Here is a 21,263-nt window from a genome sequence, read left to right as displayed (position 1 = left end):
TTTTTTCATTTTACATTCATTATTTTACCTGAAAAACTGTAAGTCCTAGAGTTGAACTAGGATTGGAAGTTGATTTTCCACGTACTCTTTATTTAGCCATCGGCATTAAATGGGAAACTTCTGTTGGGGAAGTAATTTGCTAAAAGAACTCTTATTTGGCTGCAGAACGGTCCAGTCATAGAAAGAATATTTTGTGACATTGCAAAATAGTTTTGTGAAAGTTCCCAGTTCATGGAGAGGACATTACGACACTGAACGATTTCTAACGTGGGAAATACAATTTAGTGGTGGGCAAGCTGTGTTTAAAGATGACGCTAAAGAATAGATGTTTTTAAGCACATCATTTTCTTGGCCTCCATATGCGGGAGCTGGACTCTTTCATTCTTATGCATTTGGGAAAAAAACAATGTTTTTCATGTATTAAGAAAGAAGACTTGTGCATCAATATTATTTATGGCTTTGTGTTCTCATAAACTCCTATTAATATATGGATAATAAGCTGGAACGTGAACATTGTATGTGATGTATGTGTGTGTGTGTAAATATGACTGCCGATATCCACTTCAGGATGGCTCATTAATGTAGTTCAGAACAGTCGCTGCCTCCGCTCTGGGCCCTCTTATACAGCTGGAGGACTAATAAGTTTTCCTGAGCAGTGTCTTTGAGCCGCTGCTGTAAGCACAGGTGAACCGTAGCTGTTGGACGCGCACTTTGAAGCTTTGCTTAGAGCAGCTTGTACATATCCTAAGAGTGTTGTGCTGATTGTATAAATGTGGTTGGGTCACATTGATGTATAGGTATGTTGTCTAGATGCAAAGTTCATGGCATTTGAAGCTCTTAATTGGTATTGATGAACACAAGTTCCATTTACAGCTTTAGATGAGCAATGTCACCAATTTATTAAACAGAATATATAAAAAATTTACTGCTGAATTTGCCTTTTTTTTTTTTTTTTTTTTTTTAGTGGTCCTAACCAAGGAAAGGAGAGTGGTGGGAGTGGGGTTTACATGCGTATATTTTGAGATGCACACAAAAACATTTATTTTTGTCTTTGTGTGTAAGGGTCACAAGTTCTGTTCTTAAAATAATTAAGGAATCATTTTGATAGAGGAGGAAGCATTTGTAAAGGTAATCTAGTCATAGACACAGTGTGGGGATATGAGCTGTGGAGAGCAATTGGGTTTGATTATCTCAGTAACCATGTGGTCTCTTCCCGCCTGTCTTATAGTTGATATGTAAGTTTCTCCATTGTAGTTTTTGAGTTCTTGCGAGGAAGGGGACAGAGGGTTCTTCCAGTTCCTGACTAAACGACACTTAGCAAGTACTGTAAAAAAAAATATTTTTTACAGCTGCTAAGATTATGGGCAGGATAGCAGAGGATCACTGGGCAGGACCAGGAGATATGGAGTACCCCTGTGGGTGCAGTTCCACCAACATCTGGGATTAGGATTAGTGATCCCCACACTCTGCACTTTACTGATCTTTCAGTGACCACCCCAAGGTACCCGACCCTGGCTTGTGTCAGTGCTGCAGTGGCTTTTCCCTTGGTGGCAGTGGACCTGCTCCATTGTCAATCTGCTACTGACAGACACACAGATCCATAAGACTTGCAGAGTCCCCAATCAAGGGAGAAGACTTGCATCTCCTCACTGTCCTTCAGTAGCCCTCTGATTCTCCCATTGCCTGTTCTGACATCCAGGTCACGAACACCCAAAAAGAAAATAAGCCTCCACCCAAGAGAGCTTAGTCAGTATGTCTGGATCAGGCCTCACCAACTTGTGGCTCTCCAGGTGTTTTGAAACTACAAACTCCAGCATACTTTGCTAGTAGATAGCCAGCCAGGGTATGCTTGGACTCGATGTTTCACAACACCTGGAGAGCAGCAGGTTGGCCAAGCATGGTCAGGAAACTGGCCTGGCCTGTTCATGACCATTGTGACTAGGACTAGTTCAGAGTCTCGGGTGCAGAGTTTACATTTGTAGGCTGGGCCGTGAATGTTCTGTGCAGTACAGACAAACTGATTTCTTACCGGTGGATTTCTGTATAGGAAGGATGTTTGTTACAATCGCTGTATGTCTTGTGGAGCTGATAGTGCACCCTCGCCATCTCTTGCAGGTCCTGTGTACTGTTTCCTTACTGACAACGGTGAGGGGACGATTATTTTTAAGAATTCAATTGTTCCCCTGTAAAATTTCTAACTTTTTTTTTTTTTAATGTAATAATTTGACCTGCATTTAAAATAGTCTGGTAACACTTTTGCCATGAGTTACCATATAGTTCACATTGTCCATGCAGGAACAAGCTTTTCTTCTACCTCATTATGACAGGTGTGTACGCATTGTAATGTTTGCATTGTCAGTTCTGAACAGACATTTCTTGGTGTGTCATTGTATCAGATATGTGTCTGTTGTGTTGATGTAAACAAAGTATTTATAGCACAGCTATGCAAAGGGCTCGTTGCTAGATAGGCTTGTAGTGCAGCCATTTGCATATTGGGTACGTCACCATTGTTTTTGACTATAGGTAAACTCACCCCAGTAATCAGCAGGCAGTAACGCCTCAATGTTGAACCAGATCCTTGTTAGCAAGGTGGAGGAAGATAGTATGAGATCTCTCAGGAATGAAGTCTGCTTTGTTTCACTCATTATACTTCCATGTATACAGTGTACTTCTTTAGGCTTACAAATGTTCCAGGAATATTAGCATTTACATAGATTATAGAAATGTTACAGGCTGACATCTGTTCAGGGCCCCAGGTACCCATGAAGGCTAATTTTGTAGGTCTTCTCGTTATTTTTCTATGAGTTAAAACATGTATTATGTGTAGCTGTGCGGATCAGTTTTCATGCAAGCTATAAACTGTTGGCTATCTTACAGCGTTGTGTAATGAAGCACTCAGAATGGCCCTATTCCTGCTGCTTTTCCTGTTTTCTGTTTTGTTTGAAATGATTAAAATCTTTGTGCAGATTTTAGCCCAAAAATCTCTGGCTCTCCATTATTGAACAGGCTTCTGCTTCTGCATCCCAGCTGCCAGGTCTAGGCTCGTAGAATACTGGGGTGTTATTTGGGACTTTATAGTTCTGATATTTGGATTCTATATTTTGGACAAATCGGGGTTTATATTCTTGTGGCGCAAATTACATTACCCTGTTTATCATAGGGTCTGAATTTGTGGTAGTTGAGGCAGTTTTGTCAGTAATTGCCTCGTTCCTGTAAGGAAATCCTCTTTGCACACTAAAGGATCTCTTTATCAAGGTCTGAAGTATGGTGATGTAAACCAGTCAGGTGTCATTAGAGGTTATTTACATTGTTTATATAGTGATTACTCATCCCTGTACAGAGAGATTCCCTGCCCCATAGAAGCTTAGTCTATATTCTCTAACCTACAGACACACACTAGGGTTAATTTCACCAGAAGTCGGTTAACCTACCAGTATGTTTTCTGGTTTTGGAATCTAACTCATGACCCCAGCGCTGTGAGGAAGAAGTGCTACCACTGTGCTGTCGCACTATTTACAATGCGCTAATGTGCCATCAGTTGACCACTTGCTTTCATGAGGACTCTATTAAAGCTGAACGACTGCACCCAATTGGCTATCATTTATCAGTCTAGTGCAAGTTACACAATAACAGCTAGTGTGTGGCTAACTGCAGATTTTGCTCCCAAACACAAGGCTAGTATTACCCCAGTTAGTACCACCCTATTTGTGTCTCCCCCTTCCCTTTAGGATGTAAGCTCTCAGGAGCAGGGCCCTCTTTCCTTGTGTGCTCCCTCTACTATTCCATCACCCCCTGTACCTCTTGGCCTGCTTTCCTAGCCATGTTTCCTTAAGCTTCGGCCTACTTCTCTGATTTCTACCATCCCTTTCACCATCTGTCCCAGAAATAATCTGCTTTGCTTTAGCTTGTTACCGTGTTTGTATATATTTTTGTTCTTTCTGTATCATGTTGTGTCTTGGGTCTCTGTTTTCTGTATATTTAATGTACGGCGCTGCGGACCCTTTGTGGCGCCTTATAAGTTAAAGATAATAAGAACTGCAGATTTTGCTCCCAAACACAAGACTAGTAAATGAACCCACTGTTATACTTGTACTACATTAATTAAAGCTGCTAGGTAACTAAGTTACTACAGAGTTTGGCTTTTGCACTTTTTCGTGTTGTTTGTTTGGTTTTAGTAGATAACCGTAATATGTCTACTGACACATGAATTCCTTTCATAGTTCTTTTATTTGGCGTTGCTCTGCTTACACGTGACTGGCTGGCTCCACTTACACTGTCTCTTTCCTCTGGAATTTGTTCTGTTTCTATTCCTAAACTCTGTAACCTGAGAACCAGAAGCTTTGCTGGAGTCGGGTTCAGCCCACGACTCCTCACTCCAAGATCTTGTATTTTCTTTGTTTTGTTTTTTTTCTCTTACTAGTCAACCAACAACTCTGCAAAACAACATTCTGTAATCAGCCACAGAAGTTGTGGCATAATAAACCATGTGTTCTTTCACGTGCTCCCAATGGGAATTGTTTTTGTTTTTTTTATTTTATTTTTTATACAAACAAGGTCTATCAGCAGACTGCCCTGACCCTGATAGGAACAGATCATCACATATGTCCTAGTTCTGCAATTGGTGATCAGAAACATCCAGTGTACAGTACATACACCGATATCCTAGAATTTGACAGCAGATGAGAACCGCTTGGCCCAACTAGTCTACCCAGTTTTTAACCTATAGTAACCTCAACCCATGTTTGACCCTTAATGTAACGATATAATTATGTATATCCCAAGCATGTTAAATTACTCTATTGTATTAGCCTCTACCACCTCTGCTGGGAGGCTATTCACTTATCCACTACCCTATCTGTGAAGTAATTTTACCTAACATTTCCTCTGAACCTACTTCCCTCCAGTGTCAGTACATGTCCTCGTGTTCTAATACTTCTCTTCCTTTGATAAATATTTCCCTGCTGTACATTGTTAAAACCCTTAATATCATGTAATTATCCCTATTTATTTATTTTTTTTAAATGTCTATAAAATTGGAATTACTATTTTTATTTTTATTTTAAACTATAACCTCACACATGCTGGTAGTGAGACCTGATACCCGCACAATATAGGTCTGGTTGGCATTTATGGTCATTGAACAATCTGATGCATTAACATTCAGGTGACCAGGTTTAGTTTAATGACCTTTCAGGTCTATGTATAAAGGTAGGAATGCACTGCATGTTTTTCCTCTGGTCTCTAGATTGATCAATATCCCTGTTAACGGCTTGTTTCCATTGTAGTTTGCATGCAAAGTATAGATTAGTATTGGCATTGCATAAAAACTAGTAGAAACAAGGCTTTGTGTGTGAAGCTGCTGTAGTCCGATGCTATAATCTATACAACAGAGTGCTCCGCGCACAATTGCTGCTTCCCACTAAGGAAACGCTCACATTTAATGGTTACACACTCATTCACAGCTTGTGTGTTCTACAATAGTTTTGTGTCTACAAAAAGTCATACCCACTGTAGAGGGTAAAGTCAGTATGAAGGGTTCAAGCTGTCCCTCTTTTTGACTCAAAGTAACCTCTATCACTTTATCTGTCCAAACCAAGTATTTTGTCTCGTGTCTGTGTAGCGAGACTCAAATGTTTCCTAAATATAGAACAGTGTCCAGTGTTTACTGCCAACGCCTTTAATGCAAATTGGTTCACGGATAATTGTGAGTGTGCGATGAGCCTTAGCTACAAGTAAATTATTATTATTTTTATTTATGTAGAAAACAAACAAATAGCACTACTAATGTATATAGGTGAGAGGTGATGAGTGCTGCCAGGGAAAGCAGTTCATGTTTCTAACAGTAATCTATTACTATTATAATTATATTATAGTAATCTATGACTTTATTCAGTGTTTGAGCCAGTTACCTGTAAAACCTTTATATTACTTATAGCAGGGCACTGGGACTGTGTGTTAGACCCAATAACCCTATGGAGGGTATTCAATTGAGCCGAAAATCGAGCGCTCTAAAAATATTACCGTTAATCCGGAAATTACTCGCTGAATTTCAGCTCGCAGCTTGAAATCCAGTGAGTAAATTGCCGTATTTACGGGCAGATTACCGTATTAATGGTAATATTTTTAGAGCGCTCGATTTTCGGCAATCACGCCGTCAATTGAATACCCCCCCCCCCCCCCCCCTATGTATTCATTAACCCATACAGAGAGTTTTGTATCTGTTGGGCAAAAATAGTGTTTCAACACTAGTTAAGCATCACTTACACTGATTCTTAAAGCCAGCACTGGGAGTTGGCACTGATTAGTTAACACAGTGTGTGTGTGTATACGCCTTTCTGACAAGTATCACTGTATGGGTTAATAAATGCATTGCAGAGGACTCTTGGATGGCACTTAAATTGTTATCCCAGATGCGGAGTTCCGCCTGTGATACATAGTAATTAAAGCTGTATAGCACAATAAAATATACAGTAGGAAACTTCAGGTTAAATAATTCAAAGATACAAATCATTGTAAAGGAATAAGTCCTAGACTAAAGACCTTATATGTTCTGATAAGTAATTTGTAAAGTATCTTATCTAACACTAGATTTTGTTTTGCTGTACTGGTAGTTATCAATGCTGCTTTGGTGTGGTTTTTTTTTTATGTGTTACATAAAATTAGCTGGAAAGAGAAGTTGCATTTGATCTCTAGTTTAGAGTCGAAGGTGCATATTCAATTGTTGGCGTTACAGCCAAAAGTAACGTGCCCCGCGCACCATTACCATCATTACGGTAATAGTGCGTGTAAATACCGTTATTACGGTACATTTCTCGCTGGATTTCAGCTCAGGGAGCTGCGAGCTGAAACACGGCTTACTATTACCGTAATACCGCTAATAGTTTTTTACGCGGCGGAAACTGTGGACAATTGAATATGCCCCTTAGGGTGATATAGGAATTGATCATGTTACAGGTCCTTCCTTGGTTTGTACAGTTGCTGGTAGCAGAGTTGTCCTGTTATGACAGTGTGAGATGTATCATTACTACTGCTCTACGGCTTACTGGAAGCTGCGGATCACAGTACCATTGCTCACCTACAAGTACATTGTGACACGATACTTTACAATCGACAACTCTTTTGGGAGTGACCGTCCTGGCCTATTTCTATACAAATATAAACCATGTGCTCTGAGTTCTGCACAGCTGTTAACCCTCTGCACCGGGTCAATCTAATGGTACTGCTGGGGTCTTACACTCGGCATGTGAATGTTCTCTATATGTTGATAGGTTTGGCAACTGCAGAATTGTCTGCAAGATACTGTAAAGGAGATATATATCGCACCGGGTAGACTGATTTCCTCCTTACTCCTTAATTTTCAAGTCATCCATTCATTATGGTAATTTCTATTGTGCGTGAGACATGGAGGATAGGTGCACCCACACATTGATTAAATTACAATGATTGGACAGAAAGAGAGAAATGTGTTACCGCAACACTCGGTCATTATATATTAAATTAATCGACTGTGAGTGCCCTGGTAACACATTTCTCTCTTTCTGTCCAATCAAGATACTGTCTAAGTATATATGTATTTTTCCACAACTTGTATCAAATTAAAATGGCTTGTTGAGGAAACGGCCTGTGGATTAAATATAGAAATTTGCATTACTGTGATTTGCATGACTGAGTGTTTATATCCTTGCATGTTGAATGTTCTTATTTGAAGGTGAAGCCATTAGCTGTGTATGTGGCTGACAATTGTTCATGGTTTAGAAATCCCTTTTGCTACAATAGTATTAGTGACCTCTGTGGGCTATATCATGGTACTACACTGCAAAGAAATAAATCCTGTACAGTAGATTAGAAGAGAATTAGAAGTCACAGAGAAACCTAAGAGGAAGTGAGAAGAGCTAAAGGAGGAAGAAATATTGTGGAGAAATAAGCTTATTTACTAAGCATGTTTAGGTATCTGACAAAGGGTAAACCTAAAGCAACTCTTCCCTTTTGTGTAATTGTCTGTTACTATAACCCTTTTCACAGGGCAAATACTGGTTACCTTTGTGACTAGAAAATATACCCATACAATTGGGCACCGGTGGATAAAGCATTGCTTGGCGCACTTCCATCAGTCTGATGGTCCCGGCCTGCACTGGGCACAAGTTCTCACAGTACGGAGAACCAAGAGTTCCATTGACCGAGTTTTGTTATCCCAAGCTGAAAGTCACTGCTGGTCAGAACCATGCTCAGCCATTCTCCACAGCAGACGCTAAGAGGCGCTGCAAATACAAATCTCTGCTGCTTTTGCCAGCCGGAGGGAACTCTACAAAAAGCGGCAGTCACGGTTGCTGGCAGAGTAGGGGGAAAATGAGTAAACCTCTGCTGGAATCTCCTGGCATTGGGCACTAGAGGTGCTGTGCTTGCAGCATGCACTGAATGCTGGTGTTTAGGTTGTGGTGTTTTTACAAACTTACTGGCTGCAAACTTTTGTCACCATCTCTGACTTATGGATACATTTATTTTTTTTCTAATCCTGCCATATTTAAGGGCCCATGTGCCATTTTTGTGCCCTATGTGCTATTGTGCAGTATCTTTGAGCACCAGCCATGACTGTTACTTCCTGCTGAAATCTGGCTGTTACTCTACTGCTTTTTCTGACTGTATAACTGTTGGATTTCTAGTCTGTACAGGAATGTGTAGGTATAATATGTATTATAAGTGAAGTAGGAGCAGCCATTGTGGTGCATATTTTCTGCATGGGTGAAAGTGCACATCTTTCCTTTACTGTTCATGTTGTTTAATGTTTACCAATCATGCTGCTTATACTATATCTGGTTTGTTTTAGTGGCCTAGGTTCTTTTTTTTTTTTTTTTTTTTTAATGTATGTCAACATTATTATAGCTGAAGTTTAGAGGCATGTTCTTTTTAATGTCATTTTATGTAGCTAGACCTAGTAAAGTGTTGCAACCGTGTAGTTATACTTTGCAGAATGTCTGGCCGTATATTTCACCCTGTAGACTCGAGATAGCTGCTCTCTAACTTGTTACCTAAACCACTTGCAAGAATCACTAGTCTGGTAAGAGACCCACACAAGACAACACTGTTAGAGCAGCAATTTCTCTGAGCTGTCTCCTGCTCATTGTTTTTATAGATGATTTAGCCGCTTGTCTCAAAATATAAACTTTTATTCTGACCTTGAGGTTTTTGTAATTGATCCAAACGGCACAGTCTGTACATTTCGTGTTTTTGTTTTGCAGGTGATGATTGAATGTGTTTAGACCTATTGGGGATTCAAACCTCTCGGTCCACCCAGTCTGCCTTTTCCTTTCTAGTGTTTACTTGCGAAATATTTTATACAGCGATACTGTAGTGGACCTGTCACCATGGGAATGCAGCGGGTTCTATGACTACTGACACCACTGAGGCGTCAAAGTACCAGTGTTGTCACTAGTTTCTAGTACATGGATAGGCTGATTATTGGGTAATGTCCTCATTGTATAACCGTTGTAGGTCTGTTACTAAAGGTTTGTAACATCCTGGTAAAGTACAGCGAGTGTCTCTGGTTTCCAGTGTTGTGGGGGGTTGTTGTACTGTAACGGAGAAGGGCACCTGGTTTCTATGTAAGTGTCGGATGGCTGGTAGGTGTCTGACTCTATCCAGCAATCAGATTTCAGTCTCAGCTTCAAAGACCTCACTTAGTTTTTTTTTTTGGGGGGGGGGGGGGGGGGTATTTCTGTTAAACTTTGTGTGTGTTTTGGGTATTAGGATGATTTTGGGTATTTCTATTTTTTGGGGGGTATTTTGTATTTTTTTTAGTAGCTTATAGCGTAGTTGTCAACAGGGTAAAAAGTGAAAGAACAAAGTTTTAGCCTTGGTTTAGTTTGGTATTCTTTCCTAGCTAAATATAATATTTGCTGTATTCAGTTACTTTGTGTTCATTAGTAAAACTCTGACAGTTTACATTTATATCCCTCAACTGACATTTTTTTCCGTCTCCAAATACATAGTTTTCTTAACTTTTTGTTTTCAACTAGCCTTGTAAATTGAATTAAAACACCACATTGCATTTGACAGTCTTTTGTTTTATACAGTTTAATAATGTTTTATGCATTCAAGCAGTTTCCATGCCTTATTAAGATAAAGAGAGGACACAAACAGAATGAATCATGAATAAAACTGTCGGCTTGCTGGGGAAAGAGAGAGGGAACATTTTGGTCCTTTTGATTATTGCTAATGCATAGTTCATATTTCTGTATTACAATAACACTGCATTTGTTTGAGCAGCAAAATTATACAAAATATACTATCCAAATTATAGCCGCAAAATGACAGGCAAGCAGCTACAGAACACTCACTTGTGGTCGCTGTTATGGTGCTAGTTGACGCTAACTTTACTCTTGATTGTTGATGGTTTTTAATTTTTGAGATAACTGTTCCCAATTAGTAACAGTATTATAACGATATAGGGGTATGGAGGTTGTCTTCTGAACTCTGCAGCTGCCTGCTTGTGTGCTCTGATTTGTGTGTAGAGTAGATATTTTTATTTTTTTGATAACTTTATAGAGTGCTAGCACACAATGTATACACACAGTGTAGAAAGCCAAAATAGGTGACCGTATATATATCTGGAGGTGGCTGTGTAGCAGCCCCAGCTAAAGCACAGGAGAATGTACACAAAAACGAAGGCAAGTAAAGTATATGGTCAGATAGGAGGTCAGATCTGTATCAACATATTATATTATACTAAACTATTGAATGATCAGTGTGAGGTCTATTTGTATTGTAATGAGGAAGGGAAGGAGTGGATGGGACATAAGGGAGGAGGGGGGGGGGGGACTGAGACAAGACATGGGACTCCGGGCCTGCCAACGCTCCTCTAATTGAGGAAAGCTGAATCCACATAGATGTTTTCAATTTTTTTGTTGTTGTCCACTTTAGGTTTCCCTCCAAATGTAGATAATAGGCCTCCCACGTGGCAGTGGCAGGCAGTTATTTTACGCTCTGAATTATCTTTGAGATAATGTACTTCTTACTGTAAATTATACGTAGGGCCTGATTAAGGGTTCCGGCCACCCTAGTGGAATACCCCCATAGCATTCCCCACCAGAACCACCACAAATGTGTAGGCTTATAGGAATACTGCTGATGAATGTTCAGGAGTTTTCTCCAGCATTCAGATTTATACAGATTATGCTGTTCTCTTACCTGTAATTGCTGCTTGGATTACCAGCTTTTCTCTCATGCTTGTTCTTGCAGCTTTGTCCTCTAGCTAGCATCTGGGAAGTTGGAATCTTGTTTCGAAAATAGTAAATATTTTGCAACACAACACAATTTTTGGCTAACATTTAGGCTCCTTAGTTTCAACACTACAGTATAGCCAGATAAAACTATCGCCATAGCACAGGCATGTATATACAATAAAATTAACGAAAATTTGATGTAAAAAACCATCATCAAATACAAACCTCTACCAGCCCCATTTGACTACTATGTAGCGTTCTAGTAACCGCTGAGACCAAATGAGAACTGGCGACCGCCACGCAATAGAGCATCCTGGCGACCGCCACGCAATAGAGCATCCTGGCGACCGCCACGCAATAGAGCATCCTGGCGACCGCCACGCAATAGAGCATCCTGGCGACCGCCACGCAATAGAGCATCCTGGCGACCGCCACGCAATAGAGCATCCTGGCGACCGCCACGCAATAGAGCATCCTGGCGACCGCCACGCAATAGAGCATCCTGGCGACCGCCACGCAATAGAGCATCCTGGCGACCGCCACGCAATAGAGCTTCCTGGCGACACACCAACCACCATTTTCATCACTCCCCTCCCCCTTCTAATATCTTCAGTTACAGTAGTTGGTACATTTTTGTGTCCTTATGTGAGGTGGGGAACAGAGGCAAGCCAAGACTGAGTTAAATTGTGCTACTGGGGACCCTGCTCCTTCCTCTGGGTATTGATGTGAGGCTCCTGTCGCATTAATGCAGGCAGATTGTTGTCAATTTGTCTCTATATGAAAAGACATTCATACATTGAACGTTCTGATTGCTAATACTTTTCAGTAGTTGTCATGGTCCCAAGCTGCATGTCGCACTGCGGGGCTAACTGTCTCATCCTACAGCCACAAATAAAAATACAAGGCTTTCCCAACATTGCTTGGCGCGTATTGTCTCTATCCTGCTCCCTAGTTGGACTCTGAGACTTCTAGATATGAGCCTGTCATATTTATTAATGTTGTGCATGGGCTTTGCCAGCAACAAATGGAACAGAGCTGTGATCATTCTTGTGATGTTTGGGCTCTGCTTCTTTACAGACAAGTTATTTAGTCTATTATATTGAATAGAATCGTTGGGGAAAATGGTAAAAAAATATATATACATGCTAAATTGTGACTTTTGAGACGCGGATGTGGGAAAACTATCTTATTACATTGTGCTAAAATTTTGAAGCAATGTCCTGGCTCGTCATGTTTGCAGGAATTTTATTTTGACACTTAAACTCAATCTTAATTTGATTAAAGGGCTTGTGTGATGCCCCAATGTCCTAGGGACTAGTTGCTATGCCTGCTCATGCGGGTTCAGCCCACAGAATGGCTGCGTCCACAGTGTAGGCGAGAAGTACGCTTTAATGGTTCCACTCTGAGGCAGTCTGGTGCCAATGTAAGAGCATTTGTAAGCTAAGGGAACAACTTATGGACTTTCAGATCTGTATAGGTGTTTGGGTTGAGACTGAACTGTGGTGCTCACATTTTATTTCCTGAGGATCCAGTAAGCTCTTTGTATAAATGGGTAACAATGGGTTAAACGTAACCTGAATACCTGAATGTTTGGTGTCCTGTGCTTAGCTGGTGTTTTTGCTAATGTTCACACTGCCTTGGGGAATACCTATTATGAATACGTAATTTCTGAACACTTAGCATGAAAAGCTTTTATCTGTTCTTGGCTTTTTCTAATGTACATTTTCTGTCTGTCTTCCAGCTTCCTGACAGATACAGCCGTCCATCCCTGGGAGTGTTACGATGACGGAGCATGGTATAAAGTGGGCTTGCGAATATTGTACTTACGAGAATTGGCCGTCTGCTATCAAGTGTACCATGTGCCGTGCCCAGAGACCCAGTGGTGCCATCATCACTGAGGAACCATTCAAGAGCAGCACCCCTAACGTGGGTACTATAGAAAGAGGCGGAGGAAGTCCCTTAATATGCCCTGATTCCAGCGCCAGGCCACGTGTAAAGTCCTCATTTAGCATGGAAAATAGCAGTAAGTGGTCCTGTCACATGTGCACCTACCTGAACTGGCCAAGAGCCATCCGATGCACTCAGTGTTTGTCCCAACGTAGGACACGTAGCCCCACAGAATCTCCACAGTCCTCGGGATCAGGTTTACGGTCCATCCCCAGCCCCATTGACCCCTGTGAGGAATATAATGACCGCAATAAACTGAACATTAAGGGTCTGCACTGGACTTGTTCTGCTTGCACGTACGAGAACTGTGCCAAAGCAAAAAAATGCGTTGTGTGCGACCACCCCACCCCCAACAACATGGATGCTATAGAGCTGGCGGATACGGACGAGGCGTCCTCCATTATTAACGAGCAAGACCGCGCTCGCTGGAGAGGTGGGTGCAGCAGTAGCAACACCCAGCGCCGGTCTCCACCTATGTCCAAGCGGGATTCTGAGATGGATTTCCAAAGGATTGAGCTAGCCGGTGCTGTGGGCAGCAAGGATGAGCTGGAACTGGACCTCAAAAAATTAAAGCAAATCAAAAACCGGATGAGGAAGACGGACTGGCTATTCTTGAATGCGTGTGTGGGTAAGCGTTATATATTTCCAGTTATCTTTTTGCGGTCTTCAATTTATTGTGCTGTAAATATGTTTTTAAATTGTTTCGTTTCATCCTCAAGGGTTAGTGAATCTACTATAGAAGTTGATCTCTATAGATCAGTGTTGGCTAACCTGTGACACTCCAGGTGTTGTGAAACTACAAGTCCCAGCATGCTTTGCCAATATATAGCAGCTTATTGCTGGAAGGGTATGCTGGGACTTGTAGTTTCACAACATCTGGAGTGTCACAGGTTAGCCAGCACTGCTATAGGTACTTAAAAATGTGTTCAATGTGGCTACTTGCAGGAATCCTGTCATACATAGGAAAACATGGCTTCCCCAAGAAGTCAGCTCAAACCATTACTGTCCATGTTACTCCTAGCTTTTATATAAAACCCACCCTAAATCTTATGCTGTGATGTGCCTTTTAAATGGTTGCTCTCCGCCCGTTCCAGCCTATAATGGCCAGCAGCTGGATCTGTCTGCTATTGTCTTTGTAACAAGTGTGTGTAGACATGTGGAGTTGTTTTGCTTTTTGTCATCCGCCCCCTCTCACCTCCGCTTCCTGGGAAGCATCAAGGTTACTTTGCTTCTAAGTGCAGTCAAGCTGCGCGCAATGGCTGCTGGATGTTTGAACCTAAAGACCTGCGGATGTTTACTTCTACCTAAATGTGCTAGTGGTGAGGAAATGGCAGAGTGATCCGCACACGTTTTGTGGAGCACTCTGCCGATCCAGAGGTAGTGCTGCATGGAATCACTGGGGCCTCTATAAATAGAGCCTATGACTCACAGCTCTGCATTCAGTGGAGCCGGGGGTCTGAGTGTGTGGGCTGCTTATTACTTTTATTTTGATAAGTATATATTTTTTTCCATTGTTTAAGCACATGCTATCAGGCTCTTTCCTTTCTTAGTCTGACCCCTCTTTGTCACGGTGAATTTTTATTTAATTTTTTGCCTCCCTTTTCTTGTTTTTGTAGTAAATTATGTAAATTTTTACTGCAAATCCATGTTGTCACACAGCCTCTGAACAACCGATTACAGTGAATATTTATAGCTTAGCTCCCTGTATCATAGTCAGCAGCTGCTGGAGGAGACAGTGCTTGTGTAACCAGTAGTCTAAGTGTGCTCTGTCTGCAATCCTTACTTGGTATTATACATTCACACTTCCTCTTGTTCAGTACATATAAATCACTGGGCTCCTGGTTATCTGGTGTTGTGGCTTCACACAAGCCTTAATCTTGTGGCAGTCTGGTTGATTGAGCCCCCATCTTGTTGACACTGTCTCAATGACCCTACAAAAGGGCTGAACAAATCCAGCCAGGCAGCAGTGCCTAAATAATTGCTGTCCACACCTAACTTTTGTGAGTCATTTCAATGGATTCGCACCTTTCCTGGCCCCTCAAAAGATCTTGCTGGCTCCAAGTCTACATTATATTGTCCACACCCCGTCATACACGTAGTCAAATGGGGTCATCAATTAGTCAGAATTTCAGGCCTATCGTGTATATTTGTCCTTTATTATTTGTGAACATATTCATTTTATTTCTGGTTCCTGCTATAAGATGTGTTTAAATATTCATAGTTAACAGTTTGTAAAGGAGAGGAAAATATATACACTTATTATGTTTTTCTTTCTAGTACTGGGTAGGACCCCCAAGCAGCTTCAATTCTTTGTGGCATGGATCCAACTAGGTGCTGGAAACATTCCTTAGATATTCTGGTTCTGGCTGACATGACAGCATTGCGCAGTTGCTATAGATTTGTCTGCAGCATATTCATGCTGTGGAGCTCCTGTTCCACCACATCCCCAAGGTGATCTAGTAGATTGAGATCTGATCACTGTGGAGGCCATTGGAGTATACTGACTTCATTGTTGTACTCCTGGAACCAGATTGAGTTGACATGACAAGTTATCCTGCTGGAAGTAGCCATTAGTAGATGGGTAGACTGCGGCACATGGTCAGCAACAATACTCAGGTAGGCTGTGGCATTTAAACATTGCTCATTTGGTATTGAGGGACCTAATGCATGTCAAGAAAACATTCCCCATTACACCAGCAGCCTCCACTATTCACACAAGGCAGGTTGGATCCGTTTATTCATCTTTATGTCAAATCCTCTTTACATCTGCATGTAACAGCAGAAACTGGGATTCTTCCAATCGGGCCACTTTCTTCATATCTACTACTATTCAGTAGTTTTGGTGAGTGTGTGCCCACTGCAGCCTCCGTTTCCTGTTCTTGGCTGACAGAAGTAGAACCCGGTGTGGTCTTCTGCTGCTGTAGCCTATCCACTTCAGAGTTTGAAGTGCTGTACATTCAAAGACGCTCTTCTGCATACCACTAATGTAAGGCACGCTTATTTCAGTTACTGTTGGGTTAACCAGTCCATCCATTGTCCTTTTGACCTCCATCATTAACAAGTCATTTTCACATCAGAACTGTTGCTCAGTAGATGGATTTATTTATTTTTCATTCTGAATGAAGTGTGTGTGTGTGAAAACTCCAATAGATCTGCGTCTTCTGAGATACTCAAACCACCCCGTCTGGCATCGACAATCCTTCCAGGGTAAAAGTCACTTGGATCACATTTCTTCCCCATTCTGGTGATCTGGACAACAATTAAACGTCTTGACCATGTCTGCATGCCTTTATGCAGAGTTGCTGCCACATGTTTGGCCGATTTTTTAAATATTTGCATTAACGTCCTGGTGTACTTAATAAAGTGGCCACTGAGTAAATATAGAGTTCAAAAAATATATATTTGTTCAAAATGTATTGTTAAAGGACCATCTAAATTTAAAATAAAAGTTGGCTTATAAAAAAAATACAAAGCTGTTTCTTAAACAACAAAAGAAGCAGGTTACTTATGCCTAACTTGCTTGTTTTGTTTTTTAAACGCCTTTTTCCAGTTTAGTGTATTTAACCTGCGGCAACACAGTTGAAAATGTTCATTAATTTCAATGGGAGTGCGTTGTAAATGCCATGAGATGTGTTAATGTGTTGACATTTGTATATCCACTTGTCTTTGTAACAACATTCTGCTTTGCCAGAGGCATGTTTGTATATCATTTACTTGCGTTATTTTTTTAATGCATTGCAAACGCCCGTGTATGGTGTTTGTACAAGAGCAGCGAGGTCTCTTTAGGATATCTTGTACTTCCTTCATGTACCTGGGCTGTAGACAACACTACCACAGACATACTTCACTAGTGAGTGATTGCCAGCGACACCATGCCTGACATACTAACTGGACATCACTAACGTCAGAGCTGACCCATTGAAGGGCATGCGGATGGCTCATCCCCTGTCTCATGGGAGTGATTAGGCTCAGAAACGTTGCTTGCACCATTTTTAATGCTTACCCTCTCCCACGTGATGCTGGGTTTTCCTTATTGGCTTCAGTGTTTCGCCACAGGTAAATTTTAAGCTTTGTGGGTGTATGTGACGATATGCTGCTTTCCAGTGGAAGGAAAAAGGTGCGGAGTTACATCTCTACCTTCACAGACCCTCTCGGAGGTATATTGTGCACATTGCTGAGATTGAACCCCCCCCAGTCCCCCCATCCTTCCCATGCAAACTAGTGCTTTTGTAGATGGGAACATAATGCTAGCATTCATCATCATTAGGGTTATTTGTGTACATAATAAGATGGCTTCAATTTAGGTGATTGTATATTTTTAGGGCACCCAGAAATTGAAGGCAGACATTCATTGTCCGTTGTTTGTCTGCTAAATGTCCTTTTAATGCTGGTGACCCGAAAACAGTGTAAGTGAATGGACGCACCCACACACCAGCCCTGTTCCAACACTGCCTGCACTGTTCCAGCTTCCTAGGAAACCCCCTGAAACTTTTACTTAATACATTATCTTTCTGGTTTCCTCCTGTCCTTCGCAGCCAAATAATATGTAAACTGATAATTTTTTGCCCTAGGATGTGTGATTGATGCTCTGGATACAGTTCAATACAATGCAGGGTGCAGAGCGGGGTCATTACCTAGAGCAGGTCTGACCAACCTGTGGCTCTCCAGGTGTGGGAAACTACAAACCCCAGCAGGCTTTGCCAGTAGATGACCAGACGATGGCTGTCGGGGTGTGCTGGGAGTTGTAGTGTTACATCGCCTGGAGAGCCACAGGTTGGTCAGGCCTGACCTAGAACAAGAAAATAACTTTCCTGTTGTACTAAATCTGTCTGGTCTGATCATTTTAGAAGTGTTTTTTTATTATAAGTTGCAAGACTGCAAAATACAAGTTTATAAATAAAAAGGCTGCCTAACTTCAGATAGTTTTTAAAGGGAAAATAAACCTGTTTATAAATGTGGACTTTTGTCTTGTTATATATCCAATAGAATAGTTAATACGTTGGCATAAAATACTAGAGTAAACCTTTGCTGCTGTTGATGGTATATTTGCGTAGTGTAAACTGGGAGTCCTCAGTGCAGTCCTGTCTGACTAGATTTTGCAGGATGTTTTTAGTTGTGCAAACGTCAGTTTATTGCCAGCCTGGTAATTAAACTGAGCGCTGCTTCCTGGGAGCCTTCCTTAACGATCAGGTCATACACGCAGCTTCTAATATAGTATATAGTCTGGATCTCTGTAGGACGCAAAGTGACAGAATTGGTTTTCGATTAACCATCGCAAAGCTGCAATTCGTGTAAGAAGCATTCAGTCTGGGCTCGTATTCTTTTTATTTTCTTTTGAAAAATGTAAATGCAAGAATTGAAGATATGCACAAACACATGACTTTTGATTGTCATTTAAATAGTCTCCATGTTCCAAAATCATCAATATGTCAGCTGCAATATACTATACATTCATAGTCAATCACTGTTTTCAGAACTGCTATGAAGTCATATTACAGGTCTCTAGAGGTGCATCCATGGTGCACTTTACTGAGCAATGGGATTTACAATGATACAATTTGATGACAATGTTCAATTAAAGTGTAATGTAGATTATAACCATCACTTCTCAGTGTTTATTAATCATATGTTACATCAGTCTTTTCAAGGAGCACAATCATTAAATGGTATAATATTACATTTAAAGAACACCTCCAACTAGTAAACCGTCTCCTTTTTTCTTTGTCTTTTTTTTTTTTTCTTTCTTTGCATGTATTGTATATCTGCTTTTGAGGATGAAACTTGGCATTAAAAGAAAGTCGTCATTTTTAATATTCTGCTGTTGGAACTGTAGCTGTTACTGTTTATTTTACTATGCTGTAAGCACTTGCGGCTAGATTTACTAAGCTGCGGGTTTGAAAAAGTGGGGATGTTGCCTATAGCAACCAATCAGATTCTAGATTTCATTTATTTAGTGGTTTTTTTACAAAATGACAGCTAGAATCTGGTTGCTATAGGCAACATCCCCACTTTTTCAAACCCGCAGCTTAGTAAATCTAGCTATTGGTGTTTTATGGTGATTTTAGCCTCGGTATCCAGATAGATCTTGTTCCTTTCACTATCACAGCATGAGACAGCAGCTCTCGCAGTAACTGTCTGGTTTTCTGTTGCTGTGTTTTGTTTTTTGGTTGTTTTTATATTAGATGGTTATAATCTATTTTAGAAGATGTTGCATGCTGTAGAGCACACTTGATGTGAAATGCAATAAATTGCCGTTTTATCTGGCGTTTTTAAAAGATGCAAGTAACAAGTTTATATACTGTTTCTGTGTAACTGAAGATAAACTATTTAGTATATTGGGGGTTAAAATGCCTACCTACATTACCTCCAGCCGCATTGGTTTGTCTTGTAGCTGCAGGAGATATCCTGGGGGTCACTCACACTTAGGCCAGACTTGCCAACTCTCCCGAAATATCCGGGAGACTCCCGCATTTTGCGAGAGTCTCCCGGGCTCCCGGGCGAGTGTGGCAATCCCCCGCATCTGGATAATTCTGCCCACTTCCTAGTGAAGTGGGCAGAATTAAGTCCCAAACGCCGCGATTCCCGGTGAATCGCGGTGTTTGGCCCCGCCCCCCGCTGTCAAATGACGCATTTTGCGTCATCACGTCATGGGGGCAGGTCCAAAATGACGTCACTTGGAGCCCCGCCCCCCGTCACGCCCACCTCCTCTGCAGGCTCCCGGATTTCACCAACAGAAATTTGGTAAGTATGACTTAGGCACTGTCATCAGGATTTATTTGACAATTGTCTGATTTCTGCCTAGATACTGTCATGGGGTATAGAAGCGTTAAAAAGGCAAAGATACTGCATGCATGTATGCATACACTATTGTGCTCATATCATCCATGAGAGGCTCCTATGCATATAGTCCCTTCACTTCCTCAAACTCTTATCTCCACTTCTAACAAACTCCTGAAACTCTCACACATCTGTGCTATTTATTTAATTTTGTATGCTGGAATTTTGAAATACTGGAATGTCCAATATTAATCACCTTTTTATGTACAGGCCTCAAAGCCTTGCCCAATTTTTCCAGCTTGTTAGCCATTCTAACGTATGATATTGTGATGTGTTTTAATGTAGCTTTGTTCCGAACACCGGCCAACATGTAATCCCCACAACTAGGTTGCCAGTCGGTGCTCGTATCCATATTGACATCTGGCTCCTGTTCCTCTCCGGGGAAGCTCCTGTTCCTGAAGTGACTGCTCACAGGCACGGTGGTGGTGTGCGCTGCTGTCTAAGGAAACCTGGCTTGTGGGGTTCCTGGTGGATACAGAAGTGCAGTTCCGGATCCACCACTGCATCTCGTATTGCTGTAGTCATGCTCCAGTCACCAGGGCATGTTTCTTAGCTGCTAAGGAGACAGGGATATGTCCAACCCTGCAATATGAACACTAAACAGGGATCACAGGGAGGATTTTTATAATGTTTTTTTAAAACGTTCTTGCAGAATAAAATGAGGTCATGGTTTAAATGCCGAGTGGTTTGTGCACTGATTGATGTGTAAACCGTAATGCGTCATGCACAGCTTACCATTACATCTAAGGCCCAGCGTTCTCACTTGTGAATTGTCACCACTGTATTCCTATTATCCACTTTGGTTTCCATTAGTAAACAAACCATGTCTGTGTCCATTATCCTGTGTTTTGAAGCTGCGGAGCCATAGGCATTAAGAGCGTTCCAGCTAGAATTACAGCTCTGTTTTCTGTCTGTGAAGCTATAAAATGTCTGTGTATAATCCTGCTGCAGTGTAGAAGGCGGCCATCTGCAGGTCTCTGCCAGACATGTCTTACGTTGTGTTTCATCCTGGATTTGCTGGTCCTGTGTGGTTATTGGGAGCCCTTGATGTGCGTCTATCACCCACAGATAGACCATGTTCTGTCAGTTCACTAGGAGCAGGTGGTTGTGAAGGGAAGTCACAGTCCCTGCTTCCTTGTGTATTGTTTAATATTGGGTTAGCCCATGGCTTTGTGTTAACGTGTAAGTGCATCTTGTTGAGTGATAGCCATTCAATATCGTGAAGACAAACCTGTCATATTAATGTAGCTTTATTCCTAA

At 41.4% G+C, this 21,263-nt stretch overlaps 1 protein-coding gene across 3 annotated transcripts in view; it reads left to right on the top strand.

The window, feature by feature from the left end:
* Nucleotides 1-21,263, top strand: part of ZRANB1 (zinc finger RANBP2-type containing 1) — a 43,977-nt gene that overhangs the window by 15,008 nt on the left and 7,706 nt on the right. For all 3 annotated transcript variants that reach the window (XM_075216066.1, XM_075216065.1, XM_075216064.1), the window contains one exon: nucleotides 12,961-13,794. In XM_075216066.1, coding sequence (XP_075072167.1) covers nucleotides 13,002-13,794 — 793 coding nt within the window. In that variant the 5' untranslated portion in view covers nucleotides 12,961-13,001. The remainder of the gene's footprint in view (nucleotides 1-12,960; nucleotides 13,795-21,263) is intronic.

The sequence above is a fragment of the Mixophyes fleayi genome, chromosome 6, assembly GCF_038048845.1.
Source record: "Mixophyes fleayi isolate aMixFle1 chromosome 6, aMixFle1.hap1, whole genome shotgun sequence".
NCBI classification, from domain to species: domain Eukaryota; kingdom Metazoa; phylum Chordata; class Amphibia; order Anura; family Limnodynastidae; genus Mixophyes; species Mixophyes fleayi.
Note: the sequence above shows the minus strand (reverse complement) of the source record. Positions and strands in the feature narration are given on the sequence as shown.